This window comes from Malurus melanocephalus, unplaced genomic scaffold, assembly GCF_030028575.1.
Source record: "Malurus melanocephalus ecotype Western Australia unplaced genomic scaffold, MMel_1.1 scaffold_433, whole genome shotgun sequence".
NCBI lineage: Eukaryota > Metazoa > Chordata > Aves > Passeriformes > Maluridae > Malurus > Malurus melanocephalus.
Window position 1 is genome coordinate 563,279 of NW_026623665.1, and position 13,838 is coordinate 577,116.

The window sequence follows — 13,838 nt, forward strand, 5'->3', positions numbered from 1 at the left end:
AATAGAAGGGCATCGTTTGTGCCAGATGTGGGAGTGAAGGGAGCAGAGTGTCCTTGGAATCGCAGGAATTTTTTGGGAAGTCCGTTCTCCTTGAAAGGCTGCGGATTGGTTGTGGCAAATAGTGGGGATGATGCACTCTGTTCCCCATTTCATGGCCTTTTTATGTCCAAGGAAAACGGGATCTTTGTTGGTTTTTCTGTCCCCTGTCACTTCTGCATTTATATGAAGGACAGCTCAGACTCTTAACAGGAAAAGGTGGGTGCTGCCTGCCACCTTGGAGCATTTGAAAACCTCGAGAAAGGGCTAATTCTTTAAGATTTTGAGACTTCCAATGTTTTGGAATATAGCTGAAAATAAAATGTCATGCTTGACCCAGACYGAGATGATTGTGTGTATCCTTTGCCATCAGGCAGAGCTCTTTAAAGTTACTTTTTTTTCACTGATTTCTCAAGGAGTTGAGGAAATAGAGCAGGGACAAGACCATTTTTAAAATCTATTATATGAAACAGATTAACATAATAGGAAGAAAACATGTTATTTATTTGGTTAAATAATAGGASAGCTTCTGAACTAATAAGRYAATTAAAATAATGTTTATTAATGCWATATTTATAACAWGACTTTCCAAGAAAAAAACATKTCCTATAAAGTTTTTGGCTTAGAGAGGCTGCATTAGGTGTGTGTTAACTGGCTTCAGTGAACTGCATAAATGCATGGAATTCTGATAATTTATTGCCAAAATTGCAGATATTTCCATAGCACACGCTGACTACCAGCTTGCATTTATCCTAATTACTTTTCCTTTTGGATGTCTGCCTGCCTTTGGTGTGAGAGCGCTTCCTGCTGTCTCAGGGTGKYTGTGCTGCATTTCAGACGCAGCAAWCAGGAAGGTGKTGGAGGCAAAGATGGAATGGTTTATTCAGAGTAGTARTTCAATCTGTTGTTAGAGTTTTTGACAGCTTATGGGAACAAACCYCTTGTTTCTGGAAGGGTGGGGAGAGCAGGGATTAAATGATACCTAAAGCTTTTTCCAGTGTTGAATTTTCTGCTTCCCTCACCATGGATCTGTGCAGGATATTCGAAAGATCTGCAGTGACTTGGTTTGTTTTCCAGCACACTCACGAGCTGGGGTGGGTACAGTCAATTCCTGCCTAGAGTTTCTCAGAAATAACTACTTGTTTAGGGAATTCCTTCACCATGCTTGCCTTGTGTGTATTTCCTGAACCCTTGTCCCTCTGGTGGGCTTACTCTTTCTGCTCTATACAAAATACAAAGTTTCTTGTGTTGGTTGTTTCATAACCTTCTTCCAGGTTGTGTTKGGCTTGTGCTGGTGTCCTTCTGCTTGCACTGACACATGTGGAAARATAATGATCCCAGTTTCTCCTGCTCTTCAGATGTTTTAGGTTGCATTTTCACTCCCTGTGTTGGCAAAGTGCCTCTCAAGTGGCTATGTTCCTGAAARGAAAATAATTGGATTTGAGTGAAGTAGTCAGTTAAGTTGGTTGGGTGTCCATGTGAATATTCATGGCAGTGCTGCTGTACCATCCCAGGATCCCTGAAGTGCAGCCAAGTGCTACTTTCCAGCTGCCAGGACCCAGGATTAATTCAGAAGTCTGCAGGAAGGGGAGGATGCTGCTGCTGCTTTGGAGCTCGGGAGAGTCAGAGCTGCTCTGGGGCCATAGAATGGAGTCACAGAATCCCAGGATGGTTTGTGTTGAGAAGGGAGCTTAGAGATCATCACATTCCAACCCCATGGGCAGGGCCACCTCCAACCTGACCCTGGCCTTGGACACTTCCAGGGATGGGRCAGCCACAGCTTCCCTGGGCAACCTGTGCCTCACCACCCTCACAGGAGAGAATGTCTTCCTAAAGTAAAGGATTTCTTCTGGGATTAAGGAGAGACAACCCTTGCACCCCACCAACAAAAAATTCTGTTTGGTCCTTRGAGAGATGGTGAAACATTGGCCACGTCTATATATAAAGAAATGAGATCTGGATAGTATTTGTTATGAAAGTTGTGCTGCCTGGGTTTCACAGTTTTCCACTTGCATTGGAATTCAGAGCTCAGTTTGCCTTTTCTGACAGAAGTCTTTTCTCAGCTTGTACATGAAAATACTGACAAATATTGGCTCATTTGGCACTTCTCCGCAAATATTTAATTTTACACATCATGTTTCTGGCATGTTAGGGGTTCATGTGCCATCCAGGCTCACTGCCATGGTTTAAAATTCAAATGTCTTAACGTTTTTCCTAAACCACTCCATGTTTTTTCAAACAAAATTATAGGTAAGAAAGTGATTAGGTCAGAAAACAGTTCAAAAAAAAGCTCAGAATATCTGTTACTTTAGCATCTCAGTTTTTGGGAAATAGCCTGTTGCAACGTGACAATATAAGAGCGGGTGAAGTATTTAATGTTAATTTTGTCTTTATGTGGGACTGGTTTGCTTGTTTCTATTTTATTTTCTGTTCCAAAAGGTGTGTAAATATTTCTGCTCTGTTTGCAGTGGTAGTCGCTCTTCCAAAACCTTCAAACCAAAGAAGAACATTCCCGAGGGCTCCCATCAGTACGAGCTGCTCAAGCATGCCGAGGCCACGCTGGGGAGCGGCAACCTGCGCATGGCGGTGATGCTTCCAGACGGGGAGGACCTCAATGAATGGGTTGCAGTTAACAGTGAGTCACTGGCCTTTTCTTCATCTTGGGGTGTTGGAAATGGGCTGACACTTGCAGGAGGAYGACTGTGTGTCTGTTTTTATTTCCTGGGGAGAAGGGGCGTCAGGGGGACCTCATTCTCTAACTCCCTGACGGGAGGGTGCAACCAGCTCAGGGTCAGGCTCTGCTCCCAGGGAACAAGGGACAGGATGACTGGAAACAACCTCAGGGTTCAGGTTGGACATCAGGAAGAAATCCTTCATGGAAAACGTTGTCAAGCATAGGAGGTGGTGGAGTCCCCACCCCTGGAGATGTCCAGGAAACAACTAGGCCTGTCACTATGCACTGGTGTGGGTCAGCCACAGGTTGGACTTTATCATCTCAGACATCCTTTCCAACCTGAATGATTCTGTGATTTTAATGTGGTTTGTAATTTTCTTGAAGTCCTTTTGTTCCTACCAAGTTTTGAGCCTTTGCTCTGGTTAATCTCTGATGTCATTCTTTGAACTTCCTCTAAAGCTGTTTGTCCAAACCCTCTACTTTCAGGCCAAACAATGATGCCTGAATTAGCACTTTCTGATTGCTTGACCTTGTTTCCTCCTCCTTCCTCTCCCTGCTGCATGAAGTTTGCCTTCCCTGCATGAGGAATGAATTCTTCCATTGCACTTGGTAGCCTGTGCAGTTTTGGCTGCCACAAGCTCTGTGCCCTCTCTGGGTGTTCGTCATCTTTTGCCTCTCAGGCTTGATGTGCTCCAGTGGTGGTGCAGGGTTGATTGTGCACTGCAGTAGAAATTACACTCAAATTAAACGTCCTCTCATGGTTTCTGTGGTTCTGCCTTACTCTCTACTCTTTGACATGTTTGGGAAGTGAAACTGTCACGCTGCCTTCCACCTTCCTGTTCCCCAGCAGCCACGCAGTGCTCTGCTGCTCCACTTGTCTCTGCTTCCAGGGCAGGCTGCAATTGCTGACACCATCCTTTGCAAAAGTTTATTCACACTGCATTGCCAAACTGACTAGAGAAAAGCCCAGCCTGCTTATGTGAGTAAGCATTACTAAAGACTCTTCATGTATTGCTGGYATCCTTCCCTTCTCGTGGTTTCTTCCCTCCATGTCTCTGCTTTSCTGTGTGGCAGCAGTTTCTCCCTCCCCAAATAACTTACCTGCTGAATTAGCTGTGATGCAATTGTAGCTGTGTAATTAAAGAGTGAGCTGATGGTGCTCCCTTCCCTGAGCATCCCTGCACACACTGARCACCAGCAGCAGCTGAGAGGTCTCATGAGGAGACAAAATGTGTGACTGTACCCTTCACAACCCAAGAGCACAACAACAAATGCACTCCACCCTGCTGCTTCTTGCTCAGCTCTCAGCCTGACTGGTGTCTTAGGGAACGAGGGGATGTGCGTGTGGATTTGGAGACTTCCAAGTGTGGGAAGTCACAATCGTGCCATAATCAGTCATTTTGTCAGAGCCTGTGTGGGTTTTCTGAAAATGCCTGCCTGGAAGCAAACAGTGGGCTGTGGTTTCTGCTGGGAGCAGGGAATGGAAATTTAATTAACAGCTCTCGTGGGCACTTGAGAAGGGAGGGCTGATGTCCTGCATCTGCTGAGCAGTTGCTGTAACTTACTGCCATGAAGTGTGTCTGATCTTGGCTGTTCATTCTCTGAAAGATACCTGCAGATAAATATTTATAAACGGATTGCAGTGACTGCAGTTTCTCATGACAGGACCTGCTGTTAGTTATTGAAAAAGAACTTGCTTTTCACAGAGTTTGGCATAATTAACTAAAAGAGTAACTAAAAGAATGGGGTTACATGGGGTGTTAGGARGAAATTGTTCCCTGTGAGGGTGGTGAGGCYSTGGCACAGGCTGCCCAGAGAAGCTGCCCCATCCCTGGAAGTGTCCAAGCCAAGTTTAGATAGAGCTYGGAACAACCTGGGACAGTGAAAGGTGTCCCTGTGCATGGCAGGGRGCTGGAACTGGATAGGCTTTAAATTCCCTTCCCACCCAAAGCAGTCTGGGATTCTGTGAAATGCTCCAGGGAAAGGTGGGCCTTTGGAATGCAAAGCCTGAGGGAAGCCACTGTCACCTAACAAGTAACTGCTCTCTCTAGTTGGAAAGTTTACRCTGAAAATGTTTCTTTTATTCCACACTTGACAGTAGAATTTGGGATGCTAATAAAATGCACCAGACTTTGAAAAAGCAAATAACAAGGCTTTCTCTTTCTTTCTTCCAACTGAAGCTTTTGCTGCAGTGAACAATTCAATAGTTCTTGCTGCAGGCAGTTCCAGAAAGTTGGTGTTGCATTCTGCATCTCCTTTGTAATGGATCTTAAAAAAGCAGCAGCAACTAAGTTTTTTTTTTTTTTCCCAAAAACTATTCCAGAACCTCTGCTTTGCAGTCTGGGCTGTAGGAATTTTGTGCTAATGGGTGCTTTCCATGCTTTTCAGCTGTCGACTTCTTCAACCAGATCAATATGCTCTATGGAACCATCACGGATTTCTGCACGGAAGAGAGCTGCCCTGTGATGTCTGCTGGCCCAAAGTAAGAGCGTGTTTTTACTCACTGTTGACTGGCTGCAGTTTCTGAGGTGATTTTTTCATTAAAAAACTCGACAGTAGCAGAGTTGAGTGCAAGAGTTGTGTGGAAAGGATGTGAAACGAAAGAAGGATTTGAACTTCTGTTAAGGGTAATAGAAAGTTGGGGTTTTATTGTGTTTATATTTCTTTAGTGTTTGTTTATTTTTTTCCTTTAACCTGGGATGTCAGCTGAGTATCAAAATTATTTAACCCTCCCCCCTTTTTTTTGAAACGTTAATGAGGGTTTTTTATTAAGATTTAAAGTTTCTACATGCAGTCATTCCATCAGGGCTTACCAAAATTTTTGTTGTAGGTATTGCAGAGATATCAGAGTTTGAGTAAGAATCCCCTGCCCTGTGCCCTTTACCTCTTGGATTCTTGTTTATGCTTTTGTAGAGACAGCCAGTGTTTGTGCTTTTTCCTGCTCTCAAATTGTTTTGCTCTGKCTCCAGACTGATCCTGGCACCTCAGTTAATTGTTGATATTTGTCCCACATGATTACCACTTAGATCTTGGTATTAGGGCAGTACTGGGTGGTGAGAAATCCTGATTTTTCATAAATCCAGACACATTAGGTCCATATGGTGTGTCTGGGATTTTTGCATGTGTTTTTAGATACAATTTAAAAATGCTTTCAAACCCTCTGATTTGTTGCTGTTAGAAAAATGGGATCTTTTTTAATCCCATTGTGAGCAGCACCTTCGTTATCCCTCATCAAATTTGTTTCTGGTGAAAATGTTCTCCCAGTAGCTGTTGTGACAAAACTGAATTTGTTAAACAAAACRAGAAGACAGATTTATCAGATGCAGTTAAGCTTTGCATAAAACCACGTGTGTGATCGGTTACATACAAACCCTGTTCTTCTCTTGGGAGCTGCTGTGTTAGGTGTGGTGGGSGTTTTTAAACAATATATTTCCAAGATTATCCACCATCTGSACTGCTGTCAAGAGCATGTCCCAAGAATATCCCAGGCAAAATATCTGTTGCTTTCTGGATTTCACGAGGATTTGTTTCTGTCTGGTTGTGWACATAGTCTAGAAGTTTTCCTAACCATAGAATCAGAGTCCCAGACTGATTGGGGTTGGAARGGACCTTAAGGCTCATCTTGTTGCAAGATGGGCAGGGACACCWTCCACCAGACCAGGCTGCTCCAAAACTCTTCTTTGAGCTTAAAGGCATTTCATATCAGTTTCCAATTTTGTAATCACATTCCTGGGAATCTATCTATCCAAAACACAGTTTGGCCTTGAGCTCTGCAATCTTTATAAGGATATTTTCGAATGCAAAGAATTGCCTCCATTTGAGGGGTGTGCTGTGTATGTCTGGCAGCGTGGCTGAGGTTTGGGAAGGTAGAGCAGAATTGCTGTGGGTGAGGAGCAGGCAGTGCTGACAGGAGCACTCAGAGCTTGGTTATCCAGGGAAGGGCACGGGAGGGTGTGGGAGCATGGGCAGTGGAGCAGGATGAGCAGCCTGCCAGGCTATCAGCAGTGATTCACTGGTGTTCCATCCCTGTTCCACCCCAGGTACGAGTACCACTGGGCAGATGGCACCAACATCAAGAAACCCATCAAGTGCTCTGCACCAAAGTACATCGATTACCTGATGACGTGGGTCCAGGACCAGCTGGATGAYGAAACGCTATTTCCTTCTAAAATAGGTAACATGAGGCACTGAGGCTGAGCACTGCTTGGATTGTGATTGTCCAGGAACACTGCAGCCCCTGAGCATCCAAAGGGCTCCTTAGTGATGTGTAGGGCAGGTTGAAAAAGTTACATTATCTGAACACACTTATCTTTTAAGATATGTCATAATACGYGAACTCTGATCTGTGTATTAATGCTCCTCATAAACACCTGTCACAATTCTGGATGYAGGAAATACCATTTCTGTCTAATAACTGCCTCTGTTCATCCATCTGATGTTTGATTTGAACAGTGATTTGTTTCTTTAGAAATAAAGCAGAGGGTCTCAGACCCTTATAACCAGTAACGGAGTAACGGACAGCTTTTTGTCACAGAATAGATATGTGGGTGTCATGAGGAGCTTTCAGGCCTTATCTCCAAAGAAGCTGAATTGCAGCTTTAATCTTAATATTTTTTGTTTGTTTCTTTTCAARTGAAGATGACAAATAGATGTTTCAAAGAGGTTTTTTTTTCAGAAAAACAGGCAGGAGGTAATGACCCACCAACAGTTTGGAAAAGATAACGGGAAATCTCTTAATTGCTGTAATTTTGGGGATGGTTTCTGAAGCTGTTGACACATTTTCATWAAGTTTCTTCAGAGAAACTGTGCCTTCAGAGAGAGATTCAGAGACCACAAACTAACCAGCTAAATTTAAATTTGCTGTGATGAACAWTTGGGCAGGGCAGACTGGAACAGCAGCATGAASMCATTATTGGTGGGTTCTGAAAGCAYTGGTGAGGTCTGCCTGGGCCTCTGGCCTTCAGACAGGACTGGAGCACTTGGAAAGAGCTAAGCTGGCTGGGTAGACTGGTAGGTGAGGAGAAGCTAGACAGGTTTGCTCCTTTCAGAGGGTTGATAAATATCTTTTTTTAGCCTGGGGAAGTGCTAACTAAAGAGTCCATTGCTCCCAGCAGCCAGCTGCCGTTTCCTGAACAATTTTAATAAAACCCGTGCAGTGACAAAGGTCTGCTGTTGGACCTSATTTCACTTGTCCAGGATTGTAGTGGCTTTCAAAACAGACAAACATGGCCTGTGAGTTGAAGAATAAAGCATCTCTTTTCCTCTTTCCAGGCGTACCATTCCCAAAGAATTTCATGTCAGTGGCCAAGACAATTCTCAAGCGTCTGTTCAGAGTTTACGCTCACATCTACCACCAGCACTTTGACCCGGTGATCCAGCTGCAGGAAGAGGCACACCTTAATACTTCTTTCAAGCACTTTATATTTTTTGTTCAGGTAAGAACATGGCCAATACTGTGCTCACTTCAAAGCTACATTACCCCCTTTACCTTGTGGAAAAAGTCAGCATCTTCTGCAGTTCTCTGCAGGGGAGGCTGTAGTGGCCAAGCCTGGACATGGAGAGCCTGCTGCCCAATAAAATTCTGGCTGAATAAGGCTTCTCACCTGAGCTGCTCTTACAAAACTCTGTGTGTKTGTCTTTCTCATCCCCGTTACAGGAATTCAACCTTATTGATAGAAGAGAACTTGCACCACTTCAAGAACTGATTGAAAAACTCACCTCGAAGGACAGATAAAAGGAAGAGGACTTCTTGAAATCACTTGTTTCTTTAAGCAAGCGTGTGGTATTTGTTTTTTGTTAAATTGTTATTTTTTTTTAAACAACCCCCCTGTGCTGTTACCAGTGACAGCTGAAATCTAATTTCTGTGCTTTTATTAGGGGAAATCTTTTCTCTCTTAGTGACATGTGGTAAATAGCTTTTTTTTTTTTTTTTTTTTTTTTTTTTTATTGTTGTTATCCATTGTGGAATTTCTAGCAGGTGCTGAGTGTTCATAAAGGAAACGTGCTTGGTTGGGGGATTGACTGCTGGTGGATGGGTTCTTGTGTTGTGTCAGTGGTAGCCCATTCTCATCAAGTCCCTGGAAGACTTGCTTACATTCTCTAAGTGCCTTGGCAGACTCACTTCTGAGGTGCAAAGCACATACAATACTGAACATTGCTGGAAACAGAAAATATGTACTAACACCCAGACACTTACTGATACTTGTTTTAAAAATATGTATCTATGCTTTCACTAAAAAAAAAAAAAAGCCATAACTTGCTGAAATCAATGATCTCCAGCTTTTAATACAAATACTTGTCTTATTTTTTTAAGATGAATATAGAATTTTTCAAAACTAGATTATTTCTTACAAAGAAAAGCGAAGTTCTCATCGCTAAAGCRAAACAGCAAAGGTGGTGTCAAAACTACACAAACCTTGTGCTTAGCAATTAGTTCCATGTCTGCTGCCATGGGATTTTGCATAGTTGCTTTTATTTTCTTAGCAGGAAAGCATCAGTTGGGTCAGTCAGCTTGTTAAGTTCCCCTAGCAGTTGCCAAATGAACAGTTAGTTTGCACAAATACAGTTAGGGAAAATATTCCCTAGAAAAAATTGCACTGGGATAATAGTAATAATAATAATAGTAAGGAAAACCTGGCTTGAAAAATAACGAGTGGAAAGGTGTTTTTAAGTTAGGAATGCAAAGCCTGGCTCCGAGGAGGAGCTCTGGTGGCCAGTGTTGGCTGTTTGAGTGAAGATAATTTCATGGACTGCTCTGGAGTTGTGTTATTATGATGATGTTGTTCCTCTTTTAAAATCACTGCTCATCTCAAGGAACTCCAGCTGYTGGGAAATGCAACAGGAGCAGATGAAGCCAGGGTGAGCACAYGACAGAGAAGTTGGGCTTCTATTCTGTGTGCCTTGGCTTGGCCAAAACCCTGAGTAATGAGGGAAGTGCCATGCAGGAGCAAAAGAGGTGAGTGAGCTGGTRACATCTGAGAAATGATTTGTGGGAGCTGTGGGTTCAGGTGAGGGATCCTCATCTCCTGGCTTTCCCTGTGCCACCTGAGAGTGCAAAAGCCACCCATCTCCCAAATTCCAACTGCACAGTTTAGACACAGAGTGAGCAAGGCAGGAGCTCCGAGGTGCTSAACAGGTGATAGCCCCCATGGAATTGCAGGATGACTCTTTGGTKTGGTGGTGTGTACCAGCAAGAAGTAAAAAAGATAAATGTGTACAAGTGAGGATGTGCTTGGAGATAGCAGTGCAGTGGTTCACGTTGCTGGCACTGTTCTGCCCTGGGAGGGCTTTGTTCTCTGCTTGTTGCAGGTTTTTTCTTTTTAATAGCCATTTCTAGAAATCCAGAGGCATCTGCTGCAGTTCAGCCAATGAGAATTGGAATGTGTTGAGTATAAAAAAGAGTCCTAGGTGGATAGGGTATTTTTTTAATTCAATATCTAGCAGTAGAAAGTCTTTGACCGAATAGTTTCTAGGCACGTAATAAAAGCTTGGAGATCATGATTTGCCTGACAGTTGTATGAACACATTGTTTAATTACACAACACTTGAAAATAACATCATTGAGGACGTGTTTGCAGTGGTGGGGACTTGGGATCCCCGTGCTGTTTCTTTTTGCAGCTTTTCATTGTTGTTTTTCCTTCTGAAAGCTGTGGGACCAGAAGCTGACATGTGTTTACACTCTGGAAGTAAGGGCACATGAAATGCCACTCAAAAGTCGCCACAAATGGAATCTGGGTTGAGTGAATGTGTTGATAAAATAGTGCATTAATGGGAGGGAAAGCAGGGGACACCCCCTGGCCCCCCAAATAAACCCCAGAGAAGCAAACCCTGCGCTGCTCCAGGACTTTGAGGGGTGACAAGTGCTCGGAGACAAAACCTTCCAGCTTTGGTGATGGGGAGCAGAATGTGCCAGTGGGGTTAAACCAGGCTGTGCTTCCAGTGCTGCCTCAGCCTTCCAGTCTGACAGGGCCCTGAATTGTAGGATCTTGGCAGGGATTTGGGTGGCAGCTTGAGGAGGGCACCTCCCTTGAGCTGGGCTGGGCAGAGGGCTGAGTGCTGGAGCTCAGGGGGATGGATGGATGGTGTGGGATGTGCTGTCCAAGTGTTTCCAGTCAGGGATCCAAGTTATGCAAAGAGAAAACCCCGAAAGCAGTGCTGGTGGTGGTGCTGGTGCAGGTGGCTGAGGGGAGCACACAGGTTCCGAGGGCAGCAGCCCATCTGCAAGTATCCAGTTTCTTCTCCTGCTTACTATGCAATGTAGAGCTTTGAACTTGTGCTTTTCCTTGGAGATAGAGGAGCACTGTCCTTCCTCAGTCCTTAGGAACTGCCCCCTCTGGCAGTGTCCCTCAGTTAACAGGTAAGGACACCTATTGCTGCTATGGACTCGACTTCACCTTTCACATTCTTCCTTGCTGTTTCTTGCCCCCACTTCTTTTCTTCTGGGTCACCAGACTTAATTTTACTATAAACACATCCTTTTTGGATAGTTGTTTTATTCCTTGCTGCTCTCTCCTCCCTTCCTACCTGCCAGAGTGCTGTTACTGTACATAACCCCCCTTTTAGTTGGATTATTTAAGGAGCTGCAGCACGAAAAGAGATTGCTTTTTTCCCCGTTAAATTTTTCCTTTGAATCTCGTTTCCTTCACTGCTGGTAGCGATTGTCTCTTTTGCAATCCCTCACTCCTAAAACCACTGGCAGTTTCATGGATGCCCATCGTCTTTCCCTGGTCTTCTCTTTTAACATGAGACTAACATTGGTGATTTTCAGTGTTAAACCTTGTTATTTTCCCCGCTTTCCTTATGGTTTCCTATTGCCAGGTTCAGTTTGCAGCCTAGGGAAATATCCAATTACCTTATTTTGTTGGAGGAACCGAATTCCCCAAATTGTTCATAGAATATTGTATTTTTAGGGGAGATTAATTTTTTATAGCCACTAAACTATACTCATTATTTTTGTACGTTTGCAACTTGGGGACATTTTTCGGAGCCGTGTCGCAGAGGGAACACTTATTTTCATGGCTGTTTGACTGCTTGGGAATGCTGTGGTTGTGTGGTGTAGAGGCACATGCCTTGATGTGCCCTCAGAGAGGGAGAAGGATCCAATAAAAATGAACGAGGTGTCAATAAAAATGAATGAGATTTCAGTAAAAGGCTGTTTTTGAAGGGAAAAAAAAATACCAAAAGCGACACTAACCTTTCCTCCTCCTTTAGAACCCTGAAATATATGGGAGAAAACACAGTGTAAAGTATAAAATGCAAGGAGAGAACCCTTACTGTGAGCTAACTGTGCCAATGCYGCTTCAGTTTGTAGTCACTGATGGAGATTTCAGTTTTAAACAAAAACAGCTTTTGATTCAAACAGAATAAGTTGAATGTCTGAAAATCCGCACCGTGTTTATTTGAGAGTTGTAAATAATGTATACAGATGGTTGTATGTGATGGGACAGAATATTTAAATCCTAGGGTTTTTTTTGTTTTTTTTTTTCAATAAGAAACTGAAAGCTGTTTATGAGAGAAAATAAATAGCTATGTTTGACCATGACTGTCTTTATTTCTTTCTTGAACTTGTTCCTCAGCCATTTCCTATTTGTAAATAGATTTTTTCCCCCTGTGTTTTGTAAACACCCAAGGGTGTTTAAGGTGTTTTGGGTTTTGTAAACACCCAAGGGTGTTCTTGGCTCACCAGCAGCCCTCAGGTGCAGCCTCTGCTTTTGGCTCTGCCCAGTGGCACAGGTGCCTTTTTTTTGTTTTATTTTTTTTCTCCCAAAAGCCTCCTGTGACCCCGACAGCTGGAGCAMTCCAGATTTCCTGCAGTTTTCTGAAGTGCCCCGTCCTGTGGGTAAGTCCCTCACACACATGGCTCGAGGGAATTTTGGGAAAACGTGGTTAAAAACCTAGCTTTTTTTTTTTTTTTTCAATTTTTTAATACAAATCTGGGCTCACAAATGTCTTGCTGCTGGTGCCCATTTCCTGTGGCTCAGGATTTTTCCCTTTTAAATTTGATTCTGTTTGGATTTGGTGTGTTTGGGAGGTTTTAGGGGTTTGTAGAATCCCACGATGGTTTGGTTTGGAAGGAACCTTTAAGCCCATCCTATAAATGGACAGGGACACCTTTCACTGTCCCAGGGTGTCCCCAATGTCCAKCCTGGCTTTGGAYAYTTCCAGGGATCCAGGGGCACCCACAGCTCCTCAGGGCACCCTGTGCCAGGGCCTGTCCCCCCCTCACAGGGAACAATTCCTTCCTGAAGCAAAATATTCCAGCCTAAACAAAAACCAGCCCTTCCTAAAGTTAAGAACTCCTATTTCCAATGACAGCGCTCTAAATTCAAGTGCTGCTGACCTCTTTCCAGCGGCAATTCCCGGAGGAATTTTTAACGCKTTAACTCCTGTCCGCGTTCCCTTTGTCCCGCGGGGCGGCGCTGAGGGCCGGGGAGCGGCTCGATGCGCTCCGCGTGCGGCTGCTSTGGCCTGAGGCGGGACGGGCCGCGGCGCGAGCCGGTGACGTCAGCCGCCGCTCGGGTGGGCCCGCCGCGGTCGCGCGCCAAATTCGAAGCCGGCGCGCGCGGGGCTGGGCTCGCGCCCCCTCAGGCGTCCCCTCGCGCGCCCCCTCAGACGGGTCTCGCGCCCCCTCGCGCCCCCTCGTGCCCCCTCAGGCGCCCCCGCGCGCCTCCTCGCGCCCCCTCAGGTGTGTCGCGCGCCCCCTCAGGCGCGCCTCCCTCCCGCCCCTCCCGGCCCCCTCAGACGGGTCGCGCTCCCCCTCAGGAGCCCTCGCCTCCCCTCAGGCCGCCATGGCCACCCCGCCCAAGCGCAGCAGGGCCGAAGGACGCCTCAAGAAGGTCGCCGTGGAGGGCAATATCGGTGAGTCGGCGCCTTTCGCAGAGWGGGATGGGGAAGGGAAAATCGACGAAGGCTGGAGAGAGATGCGGCTCCCGCGGAGCTCGGTGCTTTCGGCCGTGTCGGGGGGAGGCACAGCTCCGGGAATCGTCATTGTCTGCCTTCCTCCTTTCCTTTTCCTTTCCCTTTCCTTTCCTTTCCCTTTCCTTTCCTTTCCTTTCCTTTCCTTTCCTTTCCTTTCCTTTCCTTTCCTTTCCTTTCCTTTCCTTTCCTTTCCTTTCCTTTCCTTTCCTTT

General features: G+C 45.0%; 2 protein-coding genes across 2 annotated transcripts in view; both read left to right on the forward strand.

Annotated features, from left to right (window-relative positions):
- Window positions 1-12,251, forward strand: part of MOB1B (MOB kinase activator 1B) — a 24,717-nt gene extending 12,466 nt beyond the window's left edge. Inside the window, exons 2-6 of the mRNA XM_057380023.1 lie at window positions 2,505-2,671; window positions 5,099-5,192; window positions 6,751-6,884; window positions 7,982-8,145; window positions 8,367-12,251. Coding sequence (XP_057236006.1) covers window positions 2,505-2,671; window positions 5,099-5,192; window positions 6,751-6,884; window positions 7,982-8,145; window positions 8,367-8,444 — 637 coding nt within the window. The 3' untranslated portion in view covers window positions 8,445-12,251. The remainder of the gene's footprint in view (window positions 1-2,504; window positions 2,672-5,098; window positions 5,193-6,750; window positions 6,885-7,981; window positions 8,146-8,366) is intronic.
- Window positions 12,252-13,345: 1,094 nt separating this feature from the next.
- The window catches only part of DCK (deoxycytidine kinase), a 6,454-nt gene continuing 5,961 nt past the window's right edge, over window positions 13,346-13,838 (forward strand). The window contains exon 1 of the mRNA XM_057380029.1: window positions 13,346-13,567. Coding sequence (XP_057236012.1) covers window positions 13,498-13,567 — 70 coding nt within the window. The 5' untranslated portion in view covers window positions 13,346-13,497. The remainder of the gene's footprint in view (window positions 13,568-13,838) is intronic.